The sequence below is a fragment of the Anguilla anguilla genome, chromosome 12 (assembly GCF_013347855.1).
Source record: "Anguilla anguilla isolate fAngAng1 chromosome 12, fAngAng1.pri, whole genome shotgun sequence".
Classification (NCBI taxonomy): Eukaryota; Metazoa; Chordata; class Actinopteri; order Anguilliformes; family Anguillidae; genus Anguilla; species Anguilla anguilla.
The window spans coordinates 23,245,189-23,271,523 of NC_049212.1; the positions used below are offsets into that span (position 1 = coordinate 23,245,189).

Below are 26,335 nucleotides of genomic sequence, written 5' to 3' on the forward strand. Positions count from 1 at the left end.
ATAGAAACACACAGTTAATGCAGCTGTCCATGGATGATATCAAAACGTTACTTCTGAAACTTATGGAGTGTTGTTTGTGCCACTTATGTGAATGACAACATCCAGATTAATATACCTTATGCCAGAGCTGCCCAAACCTGTTCCTGGACATTTACCACTCTGTAGGTTTTCACTCCAGCCCTAACAAAACACACCTCATTCAGCAGTTATAGAACTTGTTGAGCTGCTAATTAGTGCAATCAGGTGTGTCAAATTATGGTTGAAATAGAAACCTACAGGGTGAATGAAAATCTACACCTATAGATCTCCAGGAACAGGGTTGGGCAGCCCTGTGTTATAAGAAAGTTCCAGAACTAGAGTTAACTTTGGAATTGCTCCTCAGTGGCGTCAGCTGAAGAGGATTAAAAGCAACGCAGAGTTGGCTTGTTTTCTGTTGGACCTGTATGTAATATTACTGGCAGTGTGAAGCTGGGGACAGTAAGGAGTTTTCGCGAGGGTCTGAAATTTTCAAATGGAAAGTACCGACAATAAAACCACTATTACACCCAAAATAATTTAATTAAGTTATAATTGAATCTGCCTTCTTACTGTCACTCCTGGTTGCTAATTCCACAGTACTAATATTACCTCTATCCACCTATCTACATTAGGTCGGGTAACTTGGCATGAATGGGTGGGGTTGATAACAGAGGAGAAGACTTTGTTGATTGCAAACACAGACTAAGAAATACTGCATAGTATGCCTTTAACATTATGCAGAAAGCTGTCCACACATTTAACAGCTTTAGTAAGTTAGTTAGATACTCTAATCACTGTACCACTGAAACACACCGTGATAAAGAGTGAACACTAGCTAACTTGTGTTAATATTTCCATTATGTTGCCTGGCAACCACCCAGTAATCTTGTTTTCTTTTTTTTTTTTTATTCAGCTATAACTTTGATGACATTACCACCATTTTATAAAAGCAATAAGGCATTTGAGGCTGTGCCATATTGTGAATATAGTCTTGGCTTCACATCGTACCCAACAACATCTTTTAGATGCGACTATATTCACAATACAGCACAGCCTCTTGTGCCATATTGCACACATGCACACACACACATACAATGCGAGTGCCATAATGTTTGGGACAAAGGCATATTTTTTTCACTCTGTGCTCAACACTTTTATATTTGTAATCAAGCAATTCACATTTGGTTAAAGTGCACATTCTCAGTTTTTATTTAACCCCTATTTAACCCCCATTTAAGCGCACATGCCAAATCTGGCCAATCCTTGCCCATTTATGGGGTACCATATTTAAAGCTTTATAACTCCAGATGTGGACACCACAGAAACTTGTAAAATGGCTTAAATGAAAGTTTATACTCTCACCTACTGAATAAATGAAATGTCAATCAAGCCAGACTGTACTAAAAAGGGTGACAACGCCGTAAACAACACATGTGGTATTACACACAGCTATTTTGGAAGCTACCCAGGCGTTGTGGGAAGGGAGTGCATTTAAGATCACAAGCCATCACCACCATGATGGGTTATATTATTAACAGAAGAAGTATATGTATAACTAACAATGGCCAGATCTTGGTCAAAGCATTAATAAACTGTAGAGGTTTGCACTAAATGTAAAACACACGCTGTAAAAGTCCATATATAATGTAAGCACAGTCTCTGGCATGCAAACTAGGCCTTTCATACAAACGTGTTGTGAATGATAAAATCCAGCAGGAGTTAAATGAGGTGTTTTGGTCTTGCGCCAAGAAGGGGAGGAAGACTTAGATAAGAGAAGGGAATTCTTATTTTTTAATTAAAGAAAGGAAGGGGGCTTGGAAATAATGGTGTCTGAAAGTTGGGAGATAATGGTGTCAAGGACAGAACCTAAGAAACCAAAGCAAACAGGTGGGAAGTACCAAATTTAGGCTCCACAACAGGAGGAGCTGTCAAAAGTGAATAAAAGGAAATGGAAAGCCCCGGGGATTTCAGAGTGTTTGGGGAATGATTGGATGGCTTGTCTTTGTGTTATGAACGATTATTGTTTGTATTGGTCTGTGCAGATCAGCCAGGGTTCTTGTATGTAATCTTTGATTCACCTACAATAAATCCAGTTGCATCAGACTCTGTGGATTGTGCGTAATTTTGAATAAGTATTCAACAGTGTGAGGAGATCGACCCCGGTGCTTCTGGCCCAGGCCGGGGCCTGTTTTTCACCCACAGCGTCATGAATGTGCATATATTTCAGAAACGGATTGTCCAAGACAATATACAACCACTGAGTCTCAAAAGGGACATCTCTACACGTAAAAATGGAGCATCGCGTAGTTCTGGCAGGCCACGAGAGTCAAGCGCTCCAGCTGAATCAGCTGATGGCTCAGCTGCGTGATGTTCGCCTATCACAGTACATTCACTAACAGGGCGGTCTACTTAAACAGCCTCCCTCTACTCATTCGGCTGCTCCTCCTGCATGCAAGCGCTGCACGTTGCTTCTTAAATCCCCTCAACCACCCCAGCTCCATCCCCACGCGTCAAGAATTTGCATTTCTCCATTCCTATGTGTTAAGAAATTGCATTGCTCCATCCCTATGTGTTAAGAATTTGCTTTGCTGCTGGATCTGTTCTGTGTGTACCCCTCTAGGGGGGTTTGGCTGCTGGCCTCCCGGCCTTATCCACGCGGGCTGCGTAGTTGGCGGGAGAGCTCCAGAACAGAGCCATACCGCCAAACATAACTGTATTGCCTTTATTGTCAATAAAGTCTACTTTGATGACAGTGGTCCTGACAGAATCAATGGTAAGGTTGTATATTTATTCAATATTTAGTCCCAGATATTGACTGTAGAATGACATTGTATCATTTTTGAAAACTTTGTCTTTTTTATTTTGTTATTCAGTGAGCAGCGTTTTCACTGATGGATTGGAATATCTTCGGGCTATTGTCCGGTTTATCTTGTTGCTATGATGAAATACGATTTTTCGAGTGGTGAAAGAATATTTTCATTTATGCCCAGATAGACAACATTGTCCATTATGTCATGGGTGGGGGGTGTAGTTGCAGATGAGACTGCAGGGAGGAGGTGCTTGTTAAATGAACGACCAGAGCGACAATGGTGGCGCTGTGGAACTCCGTATTCGGCATAGTTGTCGTGTATGATCTACTAATGAAACTAAAACAAAGCATTTCTATTTTTAACTTATGCTTTGGTTGCAGTAGCACTTAATGTCTGAGTTCAGCAATCTTGGCACGTGCTAACAAATTTTGCATATAAAAATACCTGCATAGGAAACTGAATAGACTGCATGAAAACTGTGTGAAATGTAACAAATTGTGTGTGGTCCCTGCTCACACAAACCACCAAAGCTGTGCATTCTGTGTGTAATTGATGAGCAAGGGGAGAGAGACAGTGCGTGTGTAAAAGCACACTTCAAATAGCAGGAGCAGGGCACCAGGGAAGTGTGACAAATTTTTATAGCTTTAAGGAAAGATGAAAATAGAGAATTCTTATTTATTGGTCTGGTGTTAATTTATAGCCCCTTTATATAACATACTTAAGTGAATGTTTTTAATTTTGGAAACTTTTTTATGTTGATCTCACTGTAGACACTGATGGGAAGGTTCGGGATGATAAAAGTACAGTCTAAATGATTTATGAATATGTTAAGAATTTTGATCGTACTACACATAAAATGAGGAAGACAACAATACAATTTCTTTTTTTTTAAATTAAGGACACCGGCAAAGATCTATTTCACACATAAGGAAACTCATGTCCCTTTAGTACCTTACACTTGTATGTTATTATGCATTTTGATTGTACTACACATGGAATAAGAGAGAGTGAGTATAATAGCAGAGATACAAGTGCCATTTCAGACATAGGGGAACTCAACCCCCCTTACACGTAATCATAAAAATTGGAGACCTGTTTCATTTGCGGTGCTTTATACATGTGTCGTGTTCTGGGCTGACCCTGACCAAGAATAAGCAGGTACAGTTAATGGATGGATGGACTGTCTAACTACTGCCAAATTTGTTGCCACAGTAGGAGATGTTGATTAAGCATTTCACAAGACATCTGAACATCTGAAATGGAAGAATACTGAATGGACATCATGTGGCAGCCGGAACATAATAATATTAATATTTATTTATCCATGAAAAGAGTTTGACACCATATTTTTCAAGCAGGATTTGATCCAGAGCAGCATACATGAATATATATATATATATATATATATATATATATATATATTATTTTTTTTTTTTTTTAAATAAGAAGAAAATACAAAAATGACAAGACAGAAAAACACAGACATTAAAACAAGTAATAGGAAGATTGGGCTTTCAAGCATAAAAACGGACCTTTTTGGAAACAGTGATCATCATTCCTGGTCCTGTCAGGCCAGAGCCTGCTGGATTTTGTTATTATTTGGCCATTAAAGCAGTTGATTACACAATTAACTCACCTTACATGGTTTCTTGGGTCTGAACTGGTTGAATTAAGGCAAAAAACAAAAATCAGACCCTGCGACCAGCCAGGGGCAGGAATGAAGATCACTGGTTTAGTACTTTAGTGGTAGAAAAAACAAAACATTTGTTCAATAACACATTTCATATTCCACATGATGTCCACTAATGTGGTGTGTAAACCACAATAGAAAAATGTGGATATCCAAAAAAAAAAAACGACTGGAACAATTTTATTACATCACATTCTATTGTACAGGAAATTATTTAGTTGCAAGCACATTTAGATCTGAAGATCCTTCACGGAATATCCTATATGTTAAAATGAGCTTAACACACCTCTGAAACCATGGATAGAACAGAGCATAAATGATAGGATTTATTGCAGAATTCAGAAAAACTAGAGTTGACAGATTTGAAGCTGCAATACGCACAGACGTGTTACCAATATATGCTGCAAGGAAAGCACATATATAGGTGGGTACTAAGCACAGAAGGAACACTGCTACTAGAACTCCTAGTGCTTTCCCTGCTTTTCTTTCTGATGTCACAGTAGCATTATTTGTGCACTTTTGGACACACCGAATTTTATTTGCCTGGGTTTTAACAATAGAAAAAATTTTCAGGTACATGATTATAATGGTTAAACATGGCAGAATAAATATAATTAGACAGTCAATAATGGCCAATATTTCATTTAACTGAAGAGCACACTCAACACATGTAATATTTTCCTTCAAGTCAAGAATTGTTCCACTGAAATAAAGAACCATCATACTGTAGATTAATGAAGACAACCACACAATGCATATAATCCTCAAAGTTACCTTCAAAGTCATTTTCATGGAGTACTGAAAAGGATTGCAGATAGTAAAAAATCGGTCCACTGCAATTAAAGCTACATTATAAATTGAGACAAAAGTAAGGCACAATGCTGTTAGATAGAATATTGTGCAATACAATGTATCAAAGCACCTCTGTGGATATATTACCATAGTAAAGTAGAGGGGCATCACAGTTACCCCAACAAGAAAGTCCGCCATGGCCAGAGAGAGCAGTAGTAAATTAGTTGGTGTCTGAAGCTGCTTAAAGTGACAGATGGAGATGATCACAAGCAGGTTTCCACACACTGTCAGTGTCACAACTACTGCTACTGACGCATACAGCAGCACATCAGCTGCTGTTAGTGAAGTTCCCAAACAGGAAAAGTTTGAATGGACACAAGACTCCTCTTGATGTACTTCTGTGAGATTCATGAATGAAAAAAAGTATTAGTTCCACTGAACAATGTCTCACCATTATACATAATGCAAGTATTCAAAAAATCATCCTCAAGTGAGCTGGCGTGAAAGGTGTACCATAACATAACTTGCTGCTCCTGCAGATTACTTTGAATCATTTAGTGTTAGCTAGTCATATTTGTACGATTCGTTTTTTCTCTCTTGGGCAGTTAATGAATCCCCGTCAGATTAAATTATATTTGTTGTACAGCAAGTTGTGTTAGGGGACAGAAAGCACAAATGGGAAAGTTCAATTATGCAATCAATAAGAGTGGACATCAAAAGAGGAAAGGACTTTCAATATACCCTTGCTGACTCCAAAAGTACGATAGTAACAGCCTGAAGTTAATGAAAGTTTAAAGGAATACTGTACAGGATTTTTACCCTGAAAATATTATAAATGAACTATGCTATGGCATATCTGTGATGCACTGGCAATCTCTGTCTTTACACGCTTTTGCCAAATTTGTGCACCTTTAGCTGGATTTGTTATTCTGAAATATGTTTGGGACATTTCTGGGTGTAGATACTGAGCCTGTGGTCTGCAATCAGATTTCGGAGTGTTTGTTGCTAACTAGCTGACTGCTGCAAAGCAAAAAGACAAGCCGACAGGGCTTGTTCAAGAACTAGAGTTAATCTTGTAATTGCTTTTCCTCTATGGTATCAGCTGAAGTTCGCCAAGCAGATGAAAAGCGACAGGGAGTTGGCTTGTTTCTGTGGGACCTGTTACTGTAAGTAAAGTTACCTCTAGCTATACAGCTAGGGTTGCCAGACGCCCAGTTTTTGACTGGCAAGTCGAGTTATCAAATTATTTGTACATGTCGGGTTCATGGTCCTGAACAAACTATGTAATAGTTTTTTGATTTTTCTCATTTATTCAGAAAATATTTAGCCTACTACTACTGGGATGGCAGGTATGCCATCCCCCTAAGTTACAGCTTTGTGGGGTGGCATGCCCCATACCTATACAGCACAGAGAGTTTGGAACTTTTCAGGGTTCACAAACAGCTTCACACATCCACACAATAAAGCCCCAAATTCAGGGGATTTTGTGTTTTTTCCTTCTTCTGCTGCATCTGTACTGATACCTACTTTCAAGTAACTTGGCCCTTTTTGTACTTTGCAAATGTGTTTTATTTATTTGAGAATACAGCGATGTTCTGTGGAAATGTAGATCATACGCTGCTTATGTGCTCACTGCCACTTCATAAAGGCTTGCTAGCCTCTACTGGATAATTCTAGTAAATAGCAATTACAACGTTCGAACAGACAAGTACAGATAAATAATATATGTTTTTTTTTGTTTATTATACTTATTTAAAAATCGGGACACATCGGCTGCATAACTGCCGATCCCGATGTCGTCAAAAAAGTCAAATAATGGCCGATATATCGGCCAAACCGATATATCAGTCGGGCTCTAGTATATACCAGTATACAAGTGGGTTTTTCAGCCATTGGGAATCTCACATCCCTACAATACATTACGCGTAATAATGGTTTGTTTTGAGGTCCTTTATACCATGTACCATGTTTTGGGCTAATCTTTTGAAAAATAACTTCATGTTCTGACCTACTTTGCTAACTATGTTCAAATATCATAAAATAACTGTCTAACTACTGCCAAAGCAACTTTAAAGAATCTTCAAAAATTAGCAATTAGGAAAAAAATTAATGATAATTCACATGATAAATGGCTGACGAGAAGACGTTTAAGCATTTCATAAAACATATGAAATGGAAGAATATTCAGTATAATGAAGCACATTTCCCAACTGGATAATATAATTATATTGGTTTATTTGTTCATGAAAAAAGAAAATCTTTCAACACCTAATTTTGCAAGCAGAATCTGATCCAGAGTGATCCTCATACAAACAAGAACAAAAACACAATATTAAAAATGACAAGACAGGAAAACATAGATATTAAAACAAATAATAGAAAGCTTGGGATTTGAACCATAAAAACAGAGGGGAATCAGAAGACATTTTTGAAAATCTGTGTGGTTTTAAAAGGTCCAGTCGAAAAAGAAACAAAGCATCCGTACAACAACAGATATGCAGTGTGTGAACCACAAATGAAAAACTAGTACTCAAAAACTGAAAGAATATTATGACATCGCATTCTAATGAACAGGAATTTCTTTTGTCGCAAGAACATTAAAAACTGAAGATCCTTCACTGAATACCCTATATGATAAAATGAGTTTAACAGCCCTCTGAAACCATGGATAGAATAGAGCATAAATGATAGGATTTACGGCAGAATTAAGATATATTAAAGACAACATATTTGAAACCGCAATACGCATTGCTCTGTTACTAATATATGCTTCAAGGAAAGCACATATATAGGAAGGTACTAAGCACAGAAGGAACACTGACACTAAAACCCCTATTGCTTTCGCAGCTTTTCTTTCTGATGTTTTAGAACCATTATTTACTTTTGTGCACTTTTGGACACACAAAATTTTTTTCGCATGAATTTTAGCAACAGAAAAAATTTTCAGGTACATGATCATTATTGTTAAGCATGGCAAAACAAACACAATTAGAGTATCAACAATGGCCCATGTTTCAGTAACTGTAATAATACACTCACCACATTTAATGTTTTCTTTCACATCAATAAGTTTTCCATTAAAATAAAGAAGCACCAGATTGTAGATTAATGACACCAACCACAGTGTGGCTATTAGCCTGAAAGTTACAATCACAGTGAGTTTCATGGAGTAATGAAAAGGGTTGTAAATGGAAAACCATCGGTCCACTGCAATTAAAGCTACATTATAAATTGACACAAATGTAAGGAAAAATGCTGCTACATGAAATATTATGCAGTATAATGTACCGAAGCACCTCTGTGAATCTATCAACATATTAAAGTAGAGAGGCATCACAATTACCCCGACAAGAAAGTCCGCCAAGGCCAGTGAGAGAAGGAGGAAATTAGTTGGTGTCTGAAGCTGCTTGAAGTGACAGATGGAGATGATCACTAGCAGGTTTCCACACACTGTCAGTGTCACAACTACTGCCACAGAAAAATACAGCAGCACATCAGTTGCTGTTGTTGAAGTTCTTAAACAGGAAAAGTTGGAGTGGACACAGGACTCCTCTTGATGCTCTTCTGTGAGATTCATAAATGAATAAAATAGTTACAGTCTCACAGAACAATCAAATGTCCCACCATTATACTTAATATAAGCATGAAAAATCAAACACAATTGCATGACATGTCTTGCAAAATGCAGCCTGCTGTTCTTGCAGAGTCCTTGAATGATTTAGTACCTGTAGTCATATTTATGTGATTTGCTTTTTTCTTCTAGGAGCTGTTAATGAATCCCCATCAGATTAAATTATCCCTTTTATATACAGGGTATTATTAGAAAACATAGAGCACAAATGGGAATGGTCAATGATGCAATAAAATAATAAAATCAGAGAGGACATCAAGGGAGGAAAAGGCTTTCAATGTGAACTTTATTCCAGGAGTTCAATGGTAAGAGTCTGGTTGATGGCTGATGTCATGAGACAGATTCTTTCCTCGTAAGGAGACAGATTCCATGTTTGTTATTTTAAATGACCAAGTTTTAGTAAGTGCACGTACTGAAGAACATTTTATTAGCAGACTTGTTTTACTTAACAGGCTCAAATTGTTAGAGTACGATTTTAAGAAGGCAGTCTCATTCCTTATTTCAGTCTCAGATCACTAATCAGCTGATATGAATCTTTGGTCATAACTTTAATACTGTTCATCTGCCACTCAGACTCCAAGCAACTCACTTTTCACAGACAGTTTTGGGAAAATTTCAACCATGCACTGGTTGCAACACCTCAAAAGCCTTACTAGCTGCCAACAGGTTCCCTGCTGAGCAATACTTGTCTCATTCTTTTGGAAGTAGCTCTGCCACTACTGTTAACCAAAGTGGCCTCCCTGTTTTTTTTTTGGCACCCAAAGTCGGGCTGAACTCTAATTTGGAATGTCCAATTATCTGAAACTGCAGCCACGTTCATGTGCGAACTCCACTGCAGATTAAGGAGAGCATAGACATCCATGGTTCTTCTCCAAAACACATGTCACCACCCTTTGTCTTTTCACTGCAGAGCGAAGTTGACAGAGAGTTTTCATATGTGGCTTTGGCATGGTGAAATGCGGACTCCTTAACTCCTCACTGAATCAGCCACCCAGCAGCCCCTCCTGATTACTAAAGTGGCTTGACCGGTGATCCTCTAATGCTTCTTATGAATACATTCAAGTGGACTCGCATTAAATTGACCCCCTCTACCCTTCCATTCTGAGATCATGACTAGGAACTAGGTCTTAATAATAGTGATGGATATGAATTTTTTGTGCCTTTTGAGAAAAGCTTTTAAGTGAACAAAATAAGCTGCATCATCTCCATTTGGTGATGTATTCATTTGCTTCTCCTCACTCTATTTTCCCATCAGGTTTGTTTTCTTTGAATATTCCCAGCATAGCTATTGAGACTGCATGTTGCTATCGTATGTTGGAATGCTGATTTAAGTTGCAGTTAGTTAGCTAGCTCACATCAGCTTATGACTTGTCAAGCTGACCTACTTGTGAGTAATACTCAATGCATTCCAAGACTCATCGAGATGAATTAACCTCAACTTAAATTTGCAACTGGAGCTTGATTTTGCTCAATGTCAATGTGGATAGTTCAGCTAGCCTTTACTCAACACTAGAGAACAGAATAGTAGAGCTAATATTGAAGTACCTAAGACTGGGAAAGACACTGAATATGGGAAGACTGAAGGAAGGACTAACAACTGAGCTGGGAATAGCCTGAGGAGGAGGCAATTCTAGTGAGGAGGAAGGAGCAGAAATGTCAGGAGGGAAAGGGGGGCTGGAACCTATGCCAACATGCATAGAGCAAGAGGCAGGAATATACCTTGGCCAGGTCTCCGATTTATTGCAGGGCACACGCCTACACACCACTATGACCCTGCCGCGCCTAATCGGTGTATGTTGAATGCACTTTCCTCTCGATACCCTTTCAGATTGTATTATTTTATTACATCATTGGCCCATCCCAATTGTGCACTGTGTCTCCATGGACAACTTGTACAATAAATGTTATTAAATCTGATGAGGATTCATTAACAACCATCAGAAGAAAAAACAATAGTGACCACATTGTATAAATGTAGCTCTATAGCTCTAAATGACTCAGAAGAACGGAAGCAACATTATTCTACATCTTTCACTCCTGAAGATCATTTTCGATTGTCTACATAAAAAATCACTGTGGACATTTGATTGTTCAGTAACAGTGTAACCAGTTTCCTTATTCATGAATCTCACAGAAGAGAATCAAGAGGAGTCCTGTGTCCACTCCAACTTTTCCTGTTTAAGGACTTCAGCAACAGCAGCTGATGTGCTGCTGTATTTGTCTGTAGCAGTAGTTGTGACAGTGACGGTGTGTGGAAACCTGCTAGTGATCATCTCCATCTGTCACTTCAAGAATCTTCAGACACCAACTAATTTTCTACTGCTCTCGCTGGCCATGGCGGACTTTCTTGTTGGGGTTATTGTGATGCCCCTCTACTTTACTATTATGATAGATCCAAAAAGGTGCTTTGGTACAGTGGTTTGCACAATTTTTAATATCGCAACATTTCACCTTACATGTGTGTCAATTTATAATGTATCTCTAATTGCAGTGGACCGATGTCTTGCTCTCTCAAACCCTTTTCACTACTCTATGAAAATGACTGTGAATTTAACTTTGAAGATAGTAACCATACTGTGGATGTGTTCATTAATATACAATTTGGTGCTTCTTTACTTCAATGTAAATATTACGAACATGAAAGTAAACATCACATGTAGTGAGTGTGTGGTCATAGTTAATAAAGTATGGGCTATTGTTGACTTCATACTTGTTTTTTTGATACCATGCTCAATGATTATAGTTATATACCTGAAAATTTTTGCTATTGCTAAAAGACATGCAAGTAAAATTAGGAGTGTCAGAAAATGCCAGAAAACAAATATTGGTTCTGTGGCATCTGAAAAGAAAGCAGCAAAAACCCTTGGAGTTCTAGTGGCAGTGTTCCTTCTGTGCTTAGTACCCTTCTATGTAAGTGCCTTCCTTGATGGATATATCAGTAACAGGTCTGTACAACTTGCAGTTTCAGTTACATTGACTATATTATATCTGAATTCATCCATCAATCCTATTATTTATGCTCTGTTCTATCCATGGTTTCAGAGGTCTGTTAAACTCATATTTACACTTAAGATATGTGGCACAGAATCTTCAGTCTTGAATGTACTTGAACAGGAACCATAACAATTTACTATTCATTGTTTTGGACTGTTGGGTAGCTCACTGCTCAGTTGGCAGCAGGTGGCATGTATGTGCATGCTGCACATAATTTGTGAATTGGCCTTTCCAAATTTGGGTGGGATTAGAGATGCCAAATCTATTTTAGGAAAAAAAAAATGTTTTCTACCACTTCAACTCCTGAGTCTGTAAAGATTATCAAAAAAGCCCTCTGTATTCCCTGCGTTATAAGCTTGACAACCTTTCTATTGTGTCTTAATATCCATGTTTTCTTATTTTTAACATTGTCTTTTTATTCTTTGAGCCTATATACATGTATGCTGCCCCATCAATCAAATCCTGCTTAAAAATGGGGTCAATTTCATTTAAATATTTATACAATTATATATTTCTAGCTGGCACAGATTCACCATATTGACTATTCTGCCATTTTTCGATGTTTTGTAAAATGCTTAAACGTGCACATGCTTAAAGTCAACCATTTATCATTTCAAATCATTTGTTTTCTGATTTCTCATCTCTGAAATTTAGTGAATAAAGCTGCTATGCAAACCATGTGGCAACAGTAAGTGCTCAATTTATGATGTTTGCACATAAGAAAAGTAGACAAGGTCAGCATGAAGAATTTACAAAGCACCGCAATTTAAATATTCATGATTATGCATATTTTGGTAATGTTATTAATGAGATAAATTGATAAGATATGCATGAGATTAGCCTCGATTGTTTAAGTGACGTAAGTGAAACAGGCAGGGGCCTGTTTCACTTTTTTTTCAATATTAAATTTTTTCAATATTAAATTATTAACCTATCATCATTAATAGAATATTTTATTTACAACGTACTAATAAAACTAACAGTTTATTTTTCTTTTATTGTTTTTTTCAAAAAGTAAAAACAATAGAGCCTCTAGAGAGCCTCTGTATTGCCCCCCCCCCCCCCCCACCCCCCCCATTTACATGAAATGGTTCGGTCCTGTCCCCAAACCAGGCGCGAATGGTACTTGCTAGTAGTGGTCGGCAGACCAAATTCTTTTCACAGTATCGCTTCCTTCGAGTTGATACATGTAAATGTATCGAACTTTTCAAACCTCTCGAGTTTCAATACTTTTTCTAAAAAACGACATCAGTTTCTCCGTGACACTCCATTATAGTACATGCACGTTCGACAACTAGTGCTGCACGCCCCACCAAACTTCAATGCATTACCATGTATCATGTATAAGTTTACATTAATTACATTAATAAAGATAAAATATTCATTTTAATACATTGATTCTGCGTCCTACTTGTATATGTAGGTAGGCTATGTAAGCCCAATACGATGTTACAGAAATGTGACTTGACTACATCAATTTGTCATTCTTCCTGGGCAAGTAGCAGACGTCCTAGTTTGAGAGAACAGTTCATTCGATCTTGTTCGGTGAGTGCAGGCTGCCTGTCTCGACTCAAGTCGGATTCAACTCGCTCATTCATTGACGTCCTATAGTTTGACAGAATGGTTCTTTCGATCTCGTTCAGTGAGTGCAGGCTGCCTGTCTCGACTCAAGTCGGATTCAACTCGCTCATTCATTGACGTCCTATAGTTCGAGAGACCGGTTCTTTCGATCTCGTTCAGTGAGTGCAGGCTGCCTGTCTCGAGTCAAGTCCGATTCAACTCGCTCATTCATTGGTTGTTCTGCTTGCTATGCTTTGAGCGCTGCAACTACCGTAGCAGGCAGCAGTTTTGAGTGGAAAAATACAGGGAAAGTCCGATTCATGAGCACTCGGACGTTCAACAGGCTGACCCGGTACATACCGGACACTAAAAAGTCGTTCAAAAAGATTTGTTCGTTCATTTTCGCCCATCACAACTTACTAGCAGTGAATTGCGAGTGAGGAGTGCCGGTGGAGCATCATGTCTCAGCTTCCTAAAGAAAAATCTGGCTTCCAATAATGAAAAGAAAAAAAGAAAGACAGGAGAGAGAAAATAAAGGGCGACAGTATGTCACCCAATTTTTCCACAAAGAAAGGTGGGTGTAGTCTGTGAGTGGTGGAAATTAACCTGTTATCTTAGTTCATAGTGAAATAGGCTACTTTTGCTCCCCTAACCTTAGTTATCCTACTTAATATCTTCACAGAAAATTTTGAGTGTTTACATTTCGTTCCTCTTTTAGCCGACATTTAATCAATGCAGGCAAGCTATTCATACTAAATCAGCTGCCCCTGCCCCTGCCTGGTGCCAGGCCCAACAGATGCAGCTTCAGGCTCAGCAGCCAGGTCTCCCCCTACCAATGAATCAGCCCTACTCCCAACTGAAGAAGGAGGTGAGCAGCATTGTGCTGAATGACATATTTAAGTTACATTTATTTTAAGTTATTCATTAATGTTAAGAGAATTTTCCATTCAAGAATTTTACCATTAAAATTATATTTAGACTGTTAAAGATGGCCGTTAGCACATGTCTTATAGAGGGTATCAGTCTTGCGTCTTGCATGAATACCAAGATTACACCCTTTTAAATATGTGGGGCGGAAAGTCGGTACAGGCCAAAATACAGGGGGTGTTCATTGCGGACCTAAGATGCTTCGAAAAGCAACAGCTTGAATTATAATTTCTCTCTGATTTTGTGTCCATTGTAGATGGCGATATGGCCATGGCTGCGTGCTTGTTTACTTTCGTATTGATGACCAAACCTTTGTGTATGCATGCGGGTTGTTTCAAGTGTAAACCGTGTGAGCACAGGTATTGGATATGGGTCACTTCAAAAGATGTAAACAGACGGTCAAAGAAAAATAGGATATAGGCAAAAAGTCGGAACTGGGCACCAAGTCTTGTGGTATAAACGTAGCCAAAGTAGCCTTTCTGTTCCTTGGGAAGTCCCTTTGAGATTAAATGAAACAATTTATCTTTTCATATAATTTGATATCGGGTAGCCGCATTGTTGGTTTTGTTTGGATAAGGATTGATCATTTATTTTTATTTATATATGGTTTATTTGCACCCATCTCTGATTTCACCTCATCCAAACATCCAAATATTTTGTACCAGTGGAAAGGCATTCGTTTCAGTTTAGTGCTCATTTATTTTTCATCAGAGCGTGACATTTATAAAGCTTTATTGTGTATGCTTTCATATGAGTTTGACAGACTGAGATGAACCTGTTGCCAACAGAGCCTTTAAAGTGCATCAATGTAATTGCCTTGTAAACTCAAAAAGTAATGCAGTGTTTAGTAACTAACACGTTTTAATAATCTAAATTAAAACAGACAAGAAAAAGTGCAGATAATACATATTTTACACTTGCATCCAGCTTCTTTGAAAGTCACATTTTCACATCCGAAATCTGGCCCACATCCACCACTGAGATATGGCCCAGATGCCAAATCTAATCCAGAGATGCCATAAGGCCAAATCTGAGCCAACAGACAAGGCCCAAGTTAGGACTAATGGCTCCCATCTGAATAGGGTATAGCAAACAGATCTGTGAATTTATTTATGTATGAGCAGAGAGGAGCAATTCTTACATCTTCACAACTGAATGTTTGCTTGAAATTAATTAAGGTTGATGGACTTTACAAAGACAGGTGTATTTATTCTGAAATCATATTCTGAAATGCTCTTACTGCAAGCACAGTAGCCTTCAACAATTTTGTAACTTGTCAAGGTATTTTTTTGCTCCTGAATTAATTTAGGTTCTCCATAGCAGAGGGGATGAATGCTTATGCCTATCATTTAATTTAAGCTTTTTTTGCTTTGACTGCATGGAGTAGGTTCTGGTAATTATAAATATTAAAATCTATAGTAATATATCACCACTGCAAGTTGTGAGTCTTCACACAATGTGGAAAAGGTTATTTTTTAATGAGTAAAAATATTATTATTATGGGAATGACTCAAAAAAAATTGTAAATTGAACAAATGAGTCACCAAAACCAGGGCCTTTTACTGCTTCCCCATTTTATGATGTTTAATAGTTTATTATGATGAGTCCTAATTCTGAGAAAAAAACTGACTTGTTTCCAGCTTTTGTGCAGTCTCAGTAAGGTAGCCTGTATACGAGTGGGCCATAATCAAACCTCATCCACAGAAAATTATTTGCTTGCACCCTTAACCCCCCCCCCCCCAGGCTTGTGATTGCATCATTTATCATGATTATGTGCCTTGTCAGTATACCACGGAGAGTTAGACCATCATTAAAGATGAAAAACTCAGACAGAGGTGCTAACAGTGTCCCATGATTGCTCCATTTATGCAAGAACTAGATTGAGAAAACAACACCTTCATCTGTTTGTCTCTTGGACTGTCTCAGTAGATTAATCAAACCGATCCTGTTGTTGCTATCAAGTGAAGTTGTGTTGAAAAACATCCCTTTATTTGCCATGGGGAGGAAAAGTGGGAATCGCTAATTGCCTTCTATACTGACATGCTAATATTCCCACAGCTAACAGGCTGCCTCTTGCATGAATATTGTGTGTACCCTATCATTAGTACATTGGCAGAATATCTTAGAAATTATATTGAAGAAAAATACACACATTAAAGCAGTGCTGTTAACAAAAGTGAAGAAAATGCAAATTGTACTATATCCTGAAAATAAATCAGTTGCTACACATTATTTTGCATCATCCTAGTATTGCTCTAAGCATCTTTCACATGAGTTCATTGATTCAATATAAAAAAACAGCATATGAATTGTTGCATCATACATGCTTTGACCAGTGCAAGCATGATGCAAGGTCCTATTTTCTTCACTGCATCCTAGGCTTTCTTTTAGTTTGTATTGCATCTATCAATCTAGACAACAAGGAAATATACTGAAGATATATTTTGTTCATTTCATGTTATCTTTTCTGTTGAAAAAGGGGAAAATCATCCTTATGTGGTTTTAGAATTTGTAAATCAACTATATTTTCTACTCCCTAATTCAGAATTTGGAATTCACCTGTTCCTCTGTGTATATAAGTTCCCTGCCCTGCTCATTCATTGCTTGGTCTTTGCATTTATTTTGCACTGTTTGCCCACCTTCCATGTCTCTGTGCCTTGTTCTTCAGTATCAGTGTTTTTGCCTTGTGTGTCTTCCTGTTTGTTGTTTTGATTTCTGTTTACCAATAAACTGCTGGTTTTCACTCACTGGTGCCTCTTCAGTCAACCTCTGCTTTTGGCTCCGATCTCTGAGTGATGTGACACCCATTTATTATACACAGATAATATGTTTTTGGGGTGTGCGTCCTTTAGTACCGATGTTTATGTATTAGGTAAATGATCAGGTAGACTTGCAATAACCTGTGTATTCATTTAGAGGAGATCACAGAATGGAAAACTTTCATCAGCTTACAGTAACAGTATGATAACAAAAGTTATGCCAGTTGGCTTACCCCAGCAGATTCCACCACCATGGCTAGTCATATTACCCCCTCTCCTTTGTAGTAACAAACCTCGGTATGATATTTAAGGCCTTGATGTCCTTTACATATTAAACACATCTCCAGACTGACGTTCTTAACAAACACATACAAAGTAATTTTGCCTCTTATCGGCTCAATTACACAAGTGCAATCCTTACAGTCCTACCTGCCAAAAACAGTGGTGTATCTACATGTTGCAATTGTGGATGCTAAAACATGCTTATTCAAAGAGGGATATGACTGCTGTATGAATCATAAATCATAATAAGCATTGTTGTAGGCTAATCTGAATAACCAGTAACTATAGTATTCTAGTTTTGTATTATCTACCAGCAGCACAGGGTAGGATATGCTACATGACATCAACAATGGAGAAGTCCTGATGAAAGCAGTTGTTACAAAGAGCACATTTGGTAGAATGTACAATGCGAGCATGTAGCGGATGTACTTAATGCATGACGATAGAGACCTTGCGCTGCAGACTTCGCACAGGGCTTTGCATATATCCCAAATGAACTTGCCCAGTCATGTTAACCTGTGTATATCACAGACATAGGCCATTATATAGAAACCCGTACTAGAGGAAAGTTTGTGCGTGCGATTTTGACTGGGTATGCAGGGAATGTATTAGGAAATTCTCAGAAAATGCAATCTACCACAAATATATCTCTGAGCAGCAGGAGATAAAGTAAGTACGGAACTCCACCCGATGGCCTCCTTATGGCTTATTCATAGTTCTAGTTTGCTGGGAGCTTAAACTGATCTCAGACTTTTTGCAGAAATGACAATCAAGCACGACTAAGAATTTTATTAAAGTAATAAAAGGATGAACACAACAGCAATATCCCATTGCACCAGTTCCGGTCGAACCACTGCGGTGCCTTCTGCCACATTCACAATATTGGCAACAAACCTGATTCTCTGATTCAGCCATATTTCCTCTACATCCTCAGAGATGGGCTATTTGCTCCCTCCATTGTCACTCCTGTCAATCACGAGACCTGTCTGTACTACCCTGTTAGAATAGGACAGCAGAATTGTTGTGAACCTTCAGATGCAAAATGAAAAACTGAAGAGCCACCTCTTCAGATTGCAAGTTATCTGGTCATCTCCCTGCCCGAATACACATATCCATTGTAGTAGTTCAGGTTCTGGTCATTTTAATGGCGTTAGGTTTCTCTTCTTACGGCTTGTTATGAATGTAATCTGTATGTACTCAGTATTTGTATTTTTGTATTTTCTTAGCATAGTTAATACACTCGCTGGTCTTGGAATGATGTATATACAAGGTCTGGAACTTTTTTCTATGAAAATCAAAAGAATAAACTTGTGTTAAATTAAAATTAAATTAATATAATAAAGTGTTAATTTGGGTAAACAAGGAGGGATATATATAACAGGATTTGTCATAATTCTCTATGAAATCCAAGATAATTCAAAACATTGATGAACTCCACTCTGTTATCATTGTACTTCTGAAAGCAAGAAGGGTAAGCCCTTTCCTCTTGACATCCTCTGTATTATTTGATGAAATCACTGACCCAGTTTTGCTCCCTGTCTCCTAAAACAATCCCCTGTACAAATGTCATTTAATCTGATGGGAATTCATAGACAGTCACCAAGAGTAAAAAAAATTAAAAAAAGGAAAAAGAAAAAAGCAACGGTAACCCCTTTATATAAATGTGACTCAACTGTGACTTAATGAGCCAAAAGGACTCTGCAAGACCAGCAAGCCACAGTATGTTACATCTTTTATGTGGATTCATACAACACAATTTCTTTATTTTTTAGATTGCCTAAATTATGTATAATGACGGAACATTTTATTGTTCAGTGAAACTGTAACTACTTCCTTCATGAATCTCACAGAAGAGCATCAAGAGGCAGCCTGTGTCCATTCAAACTTTTCCTGTTTGGGAACTCCAATAACAGCAGCTGATGTGCTGCTGTATTTTTCTGTGGCAGTAGTTGTGACACTGACAGTGTGTGGAAACCTGCTGGTGATCATCTCCATCTGTCACTTCAAACAGCTTCAGACACCAACTAATTTCCTACTGCTCTCTCTGGCCATGGCAGACTTTCTTGTTGGGGTAATTGTGATGCCGCTCTACTTTACTATGTTGATAGATTCACGGAGATGCTTTGATATATTGTATTGCACAATTTTTAATGTTGCAGCATATTACCTTACTTGTATATCAATTTATAATGTCGCTTTAATTGCAGTGGACCGATATCTGGCTCTCTCCAACCCTTTTCACTACTCCATGAAAATGACAGTGAATGTAACTTTGAGGATAATAGCCATACTGTGGTTGTATTCATTAATCTACAATATGTTGCTTCTTTATTTCAATGGAAATATTACTGACATGAAAGCAAACATCACATGTGGTGAGTGTATTGTTAAAGTTAATACAGTATGGGCTATTGTTGACTTCATAATTGTATTTGTTTTACCATGCTCAATTATTATATTCATATACCTGAACATTTTTGCTATTGCTAAAAAGCATGCAAATAAAATAAGGAGTGTCAGAAAGTGCCCAAAAGTAAATAACAGTAATATGGCATCTGAAAGGAAAGCAGCAAAAACCCTTGGAGTTCTAGTGGCAGTGTTCCTTCTGTGCTTAGTACCCTACTATGTAAGTGCCTTCCTTAATGTCTATTTCAGGAACAGATCTGTGAACCTTGCAGTTTCAATTACACTGACTCTAATATATTTAAATTCTTCCATCAATCCTATTATTTATGCTCTGTTCTATCCATGGTTTCAGAGGTCTGTTAAACTCATAATAACACTTAAGATATGTGGCACAGAGTCTTCAGTCTTGCATGTGCTGGCACAGGAAACATAAGGACTTCTTATGTAGTGTGAATGTGCTGTAATAAAGCCTTTTCATTTTTTTCATCCTTGTTTTTCATTAATGGGTAACAGTATGTATAGTATTGTCCAAATTATTATTATTTTTATTATTATTATTATTATTATTATATATTTTTTTTATCACTTCTACTAGTAATGTCACTGTTTTTCTGTTTCAATTTTTTAAATTTTATTTTATTGTCATGTGTTGTGCACAATAAATGGTCTATTTCAGAAGTACCAAAAACAGGTCTCCAGTTTTTATGGTGGTGACAGGTCACGATGAGCCAATTATTTTTTTACATTATTGTCATTTTCATTATATCTCTGCCTGAGCCTTTTTCATATAGACATGTAATGTTTAGAAAAATGTTCAGTGGACTGTATGGATTGTTTTCTTTTAACATAAACAAATTCATGAATATTTATTAGTTTATAATTTAATTATTTTTATTTCGGTGAGGACCACTCTCATCAAAGTTAGAATCCTTATTGACAATCTTAAAAGGAAATAAAGGGGGGTGACATAGCTCAGGAGGTAAGACCGATTGTCTGGCAGTCGGAGGGTTGCCGGTTCAAACCCCGCCCTGGGCATGTCGAAGTGTCCTTGAGCAAGACACCTAACCCCTAACCCCTAACTGCTCTGGCGAATGAGAGGCATCAATTGTAAAGCGCTATATAAATGCAGTCCATTTACCAAATACATTTATGTTTGATGGTATGGCTCTATTTTGGAAGCCCTCCCAGCCACTATGCATGGATAAAGCAAGTGCGGACCCCCCTAGAGGGGTACACACAGCTTAGTTTGTAACATTGTTTTAAACTGATGTTGGGGTTGGAGTGTTTTAAAGAGAAAATAAAAGACGTGTGATTCTTCTTGGTGAGAAGTGGGAGAAGGACGAAGAAGGTTGGTGAGACGTAACGGCGATCGAATGCACAGCCAAATGTCTACAATTCAGAGGACAGACTGCTTGTACCCTGGAGAGAACCTACTAGAGGATTAACTCAGGCATTTCTCAAAGGATTGACTCCAGTGCTGGAATCTCCCAAGTTCTTCCTCGCCAGTTCTCTGCAGAACTGTGTGGGCAGTCGTAAGTACGATGACCACAGGTGCTCCAACGCCATGGAGAAGCGCCAACAGGTTTACTTTTTAAGGCCATTTCTGAACATTTTCTTGTTTCGTGAATGTATTTAGATGTATATGGATTAGGGAAGTATTTTGTTCATTGGTAAGGAAGACTACGTGAAGGAAAACTATTTATTCTAAAACTTACATACGGGTTATCTGATTTGTGGGTTTTGTAATTTATATGGGGGCTCATTTGTTTTATTTCAATATCACCAGAGTTAACTACATGGGTGAGTTCAACATCTACATTGCTGGCCCAGGCCTCTAGAGATATGAGTCGTAACCAGAGTGAAGTTTGGATGTAGCTGTCTCATTTGGATCCGGGGAAGAATTAAATTTAAATACTAGCTAAAAATTTGTTCTTTAACTCTGCTGGTACAGTGTCCCGCGAGGCAGGTGTTACAATTATAATTCAGGATGGGTATTTGTCGCAGAAAATATTGGTTGAAATCACAGAGCAGTCACAGCACAGTTGTTGTAAACAGGGGCATAAGCAGGGTCAAAATTTTTGTGAGGTCCATATTGTTAATATGTGACATAGTCTACAGTGAAAAAAAGAAAACACTGCAGAACATGTGCACTACACCAATTTTTAATGTACTAACTGCTCTTTCATCTGTTTTTCATCACTCCTTTTTTCATCTTTCATAAATGTCTTTTCACCTCTTCAAACTACTTTCACTCCTTCAGTTTGAAATCTTGTTGCATAAGCACTAAGCCAGCCTTGGCCTCCATTAAGTGGGCTACACGCTTGGATAAAAAATGCTTTTTTTGATGTTGACTTCATACAAGATTTCACATGCCAGTAATAAATGTATAGAACCTGAAGATTGGCTGTCCCCTCTTTCCATTGTCACTCAATCTGCCAGGCACAAGGCTTGTCTGTACCGGCCTTCCAATTGGCCCTTTTCCACTGCCATGCTGTACCATACTGTACTGTCCCGTGAAACCATGCTCACGGGATCTGGATGTGTTTCCATCGCCCGCAGAAGTGTACTATGAATAGTGCTCTAAACTACATTTTGCCTCTCCTCCAGAGAGTTAACAAATAAAATTATGAATGGCAGTTTGGCTAATACAAGAATGAACACTGTCTACATAGATTTTTTTGTAGCTAGCTAATGTTAACACATTTGACTCATTGGTTCGGTGTATAAGATATGTCACTATAACCACAGCTGTAGAATTGCAGGAAATAAAATGTAAGCCTCTTGTTATAACTTACGTAAAACTTGTGTTCGATGTGGCACGCAGTTCGATGTTACTGGATGTTATTCGGAAAACCCTCCTGATTTTCAGACCTGCATTTCACGGTCCCTCCATGCTCCGTGTATGGAACATTGCCAAGCCTGCCTGCTCAATTTTACCCTCATGCATGGAAATAGTGGCCACATATGTTATGAAGTAGTTTACAGTCAAGAGAGAATTTCTCCAAATAACATTTCTTAAGGGAATGTTACACAATGTAAAATGAGAATTTTCTTCTTTTCCCATTACCTCCTCCCAAGTTCTCATTGTCGTGGTTCTCAAACTTTGGAAACAGAAACTAGTACACGTTCCGGGAAATACCAAGGTTCCCGATAGTTCTGGGTACGGGTGTTGCAATGGAAAAGGGGCTAATTTTAGAATGGTGGTCAGGACAGCAGAATTATCTGTCTTCACATGCAAAATGAAACCTTACCTCTTTGGATTGCATCTTGTTTCTACTCTCATTCCCTGGCTCTGATAATCATACCCTTTGTGGTAGTTCAGGTTCTGGTCATTTTTATGATTTGAGGTTTCTCTTTTAGGACTTGTTATGGATGTACTGTAATCTGGACGTTTTTGCTTAGCATAGTTAATTTACATTAGTGCTTCAGTGATGGTGCATATACACTTGTTGGTCTTGGAATGATGTATATAACAGGTCTGGGATTCAACAGCATGAACTTGTGTTAAGAGCTTCTGTTAAATTAATGTAATACTATGTTAATTTGGGTAAACAAGGAGGGATATATTTAACAGGATTTGTCATAATTTTCCAAAAAACCCAAGAAAAGTCAATACATTGATGAACTCCAATCAACTTCTGCAATCAAGAAGTATAAGCCCTTTCCACTTGACACCCTCTCTATAATATTTGATGACATCACTGACCCAATTTTGCTCCCTGTCTCCTAACACAATCTCGTGTACAAATGTAATTTAATCTGATGGGAATTCACAGACAGTCACCCAAAGTAAAAAAATAAAAAAAAAGCAATGGTAACCCCTTTATATAAATGTGACTCAACTGCTCTTAATGAGCCAAAAGGACTCTGCAAGACCAGCAAGCCACAGTATGCTACATCTTTTATGCGGATTCATACAACAAAATTTCTTTTTTTTTAGACTGCCTAAATTATGTATAATGACAGACCGTTTTATTGTTCAGTGAAATCGTATCTACTTCCTTCATGAATCTCACAGAAGAGCATCAAGAGGCAGCCTGTGTCCATTCAAACTTTTCCTGTTTGGGAACTTCACTAACAGCAGCTGATGTGCTGCTGTATATGTCAGTAGGAGTAGTTGTGACACTGACAGTGTGTGGAAACCTGCTTGTGATCATCTCCATCTGCCACTTCAAGCAGCTTCAGACACCAACTAATTTCCTACTGCTCTCTCTGGCCATGGCAGACTTTCTTGTTGGGGCAATTGTGATGCCCCTCTACTTTACTATGTTGATAGATGCACAGAGGTGCTTTGATATATTGTATTGCACAATTTTTAATGTTGCAGCATATTGCCTTACTTGTATATCAATTTATAATGTTGCTTTAATTGCAGTGGACCGATATCTGGCTCTCTCTAACCCTTTTCACTACTCCATGAAAATGACAGTGAATGTAACTTTGAGGATAATAGCCATACTGTGGTTGTATTCATTAATCTACAATATGTTGCTTCTTTATTTCAATGGAAATATTACTGACATGAAAGCAAACATCACATGTGGTGAGTGTATTTTTAAAGTTAATACAGCATGGGCTATTGTTGACTTCATAATTGTATTTGTTTTACCATGCTCAATTATTATATTCATATACCTGAACATTTTTGCTATTGCTAAAACGCATGCAAATAAAATAAGGAGTGTCAGAAAGTGCCCAACAGTAAATAACAGTTCTATGGCATCTGAAAGGAAAGCAGCAAAAACCCTTGGAGTTCTAGTGGCAGTGTTCCTTCTGTGCTTAGTACCCTTCTATGTAAGTGCCTTCCTTGATGTCTATTTCAGGAACAGATCTGTGCACCTTGCAGTTTCAATTACAGTGACTCTAATATATTTAAATTCTTCTATCAATCCTATTATTTATGCCCTATTCTATCCATGGTTTCAGAGGTCTGTTAAACTCATAATAACACTTAAGATATGTGGCACAGACTCTTCAGTTTTGCATGTACTGGCACAGGAAACATAAGGACTTCTTATGTTGTGTGAATATGGTGTAATAAAGCCTTTTCATTTTTTCATCCTTGTTTTTCATGAATGGGTTACAGTGTTATTATTATCATTATTATTATTATTATTATTATTATTATTATTATTATTATTATTATTATACTATCAATTTTTTTAATAATGTCACCATTTTTCTCTTTTTAGAAAAACTTATTGTCAGAGTTGGGGCTTGTTCTAAAATTAAACTCCAATACAGACTCCAATCATTAATTGTTAAAATTCAATTAATTAAGAATAATGGCTGTTTCCTTCATTGCATTTCCCAACCACAGAGTTAACTGAACAAGCTTCTTATAGAGATTTGGAAGCAGCAGTGGAACATATCTGTATATCTATTATATGATTGACTTCCCAACTCCAAGCATATTTGGCATTACTTTTGCATTAATTCAGAACTCAGATGCACAGTGAACCCACTAGTGTATCATCTGATGTTCCCCTTTATGTGGTGTGGTGACTCCTCTATTCTGTAAGGCCTGTATCACGTCTTGGCAAGGGCGACACTGTGCCATCACCTTGCTGGTGTAGTCTGGGAAGATGGACACCCTACCTCCCTTGTATTCATAGGCTGCGGTTAGCATGGTCAACTGCAACTGGATGACCCAATCTGTTTCCCCAAACTGTTTCTCCCCCCAATAGATTGGGAGTTAGCTTAAAGACAACTTCCGTGGGTCTACCCTCCTCTTCTCCCTCTGGTATCTCCATGATTTTGATGTTATACCTGCAAGCGTGCACCTCAAAGTCTTGCATCATGGTTTGAAGTTGACTGTTTAACCAGGTCTGCGTATATCACCTCTAGCATTTGAACGAACATTTTGTGATTAGTATTAATCTGTTCTTCAGTGTCCGCATGTGCCTGTTTGCTGGTCTTAAATCCTAAGGGGTTTTTGGACATTTTTCTCTATCGTTAGTTTTCTACATGGTAATTAAGATGAAGCCCCAGGTATTGCATACCAGTTTTATTAGAAGTGTCTTGGCTACCCAAATCAATCAAAACAGTTCTGAGTTAGATAATCAAAAATAGCGGTTCAAAGTAAAATATTTCATTTTTGTTTTATTAAAAATATGTTTTTTGTAATGTATTTCCAAAAGTACATGTCACTGCTCAATAAAAACATCCTGCAATGAAAGTCCAGGGTTATTAGTAGTACCCGCAATATCATATCATGTCAAATATCACGTCAATTGAACTTACCATTGCTCTACAATGTAACATTATGTACATGAAGTGACTGGCGCCTGAGTGAGCCTTGCACCAGAAAGGACACAGGACCTAAACATGTTGAATATTTTTATTCCAAAAGTACAATTGAAATACAAAAAAATACATATATAACTAACACCCAAGGACTATTACCATAAATAAAAATAAAACATTTTTTTGTTTCTGAACTTTTCTCTTCGTCCTCTGACATGTC

At 37.8% G+C, this 26,335-nt stretch overlaps 5 protein-coding genes across 5 annotated transcripts; 3 read left to right on the forward strand and 2 right to left on the reverse strand.

Moving 5' to 3' along the window:
• Positions 1-4,454: 4,454 nt before the first annotated feature.
• LOC118210287 (trace amine-associated receptor 13c-like) lies at positions 4,455-5,838 on the reverse strand. The gene has a single exon (XM_035386337.1). It carries the CDS (start codon positions 5,719-5,721, stop codon positions 4,729-4,731), a length of 993 nt encoding a protein of 330 aa, XP_035242228.1. The 5' UTR covers positions 5,722-5,838; the 3' UTR covers positions 4,455-4,728.
• A 1,732-nt stretch (positions 5,839-7,570) lies between these two features.
• On the reverse strand, positions 7,571-9,006 carry LOC118210236 (trace amine-associated receptor 13c-like). The gene has a single exon (XM_035386256.1). It carries the CDS (start codon positions 8,885-8,887, stop codon positions 7,874-7,876), a length of 1,014 nt encoding a protein of 337 aa, XP_035242147.1. The 5' UTR covers positions 8,888-9,006; the 3' UTR covers positions 7,571-7,873.
• A 2,056-nt stretch (positions 9,007-11,062) lies between these two features.
• LOC118209958 (trace amine-associated receptor 13c-like) lies at positions 11,063-12,064 on the forward strand. Its single transcript, XM_035385697.1, has one exon. The coding sequence runs from the start codon at positions 11,063-11,065 to the stop codon at positions 12,062-12,064; it is 1,002 nt and encodes a 333-aa protein (XP_035241588.1).
• A 7,081-nt stretch (positions 12,065-19,145) lies between these two features.
• On the forward strand, positions 19,146-20,366 carry LOC118209959 (trace amine-associated receptor 13c-like). Its single transcript, XM_035385698.1, has 2 exons — positions 19,146-19,182; positions 19,314-20,366. Exons 1-2 carry the CDS (start codon positions 19,146-19,148, stop codon positions 20,300-20,302), a joined length of 1,026 nt encoding a protein of 341 aa, XP_035241589.1. The 3' UTR covers positions 20,303-20,366.
• Positions 20,367-23,745: 3,379 nt separating this feature from the next.
• On the forward strand, positions 23,746-24,876 carry LOC118210276 (trace amine-associated receptor 13c-like). The gene has a single exon (XM_035386310.1). The coding sequence runs from the start codon at positions 23,875-23,877 to the stop codon at positions 24,874-24,876; it is 1,002 nt and encodes a 333-aa protein (XP_035242201.1). The 5' UTR covers positions 23,746-23,874.
• The last annotated feature ends 1,459 nt before the right edge of the window (positions 24,877-26,335 follow it).

What these genes read in the sequence shown, in the direction of transcription:
- LOC118210236 (XM_035386256.1), bottom strand. Translation starts at nt 8,887, where the DNA reads ATGAATCTCACAGAAGAGCATCAAGAGGAGTCCTGTGTCCACTCCAAC.
- LOC118210276 (XM_035386310.1), top strand. Translation starts at nt 23,875, where the DNA reads ATGAATCTCACAGAAGAGCATCAAGAGGCAGCCTGTGTCCATTCAAAC.
- LOC118209959 (XM_035385698.1), top strand. Translation starts at nt 19,146, where the DNA reads ATGAGCCAAAAGGACTCTGCAAGACCAGCAAGCCACA. An exon ending in TGCAAGACCAGCAAGCCACA is followed by an intron (nt 19,183 to 19,313) that starts GTATGTTACATC and finishes TGAATCTCACAG; the next exon opens with AAGAGCATCAAGAGGCAGCC.
- LOC118210287 (XM_035386337.1), bottom strand. Translation starts at nt 5,721, where the DNA reads ATGAATCTCACAGAAGTACATCAAGAGGAGTCTTGTGTCCATTCAAAC.
- LOC118209958 (XM_035385697.1), top strand. Translation starts at nt 11,063, where the DNA reads ATGAATCTCACAGAAGAGAATCAAGAGGAGTCCTGTGTCCACTCCAAC.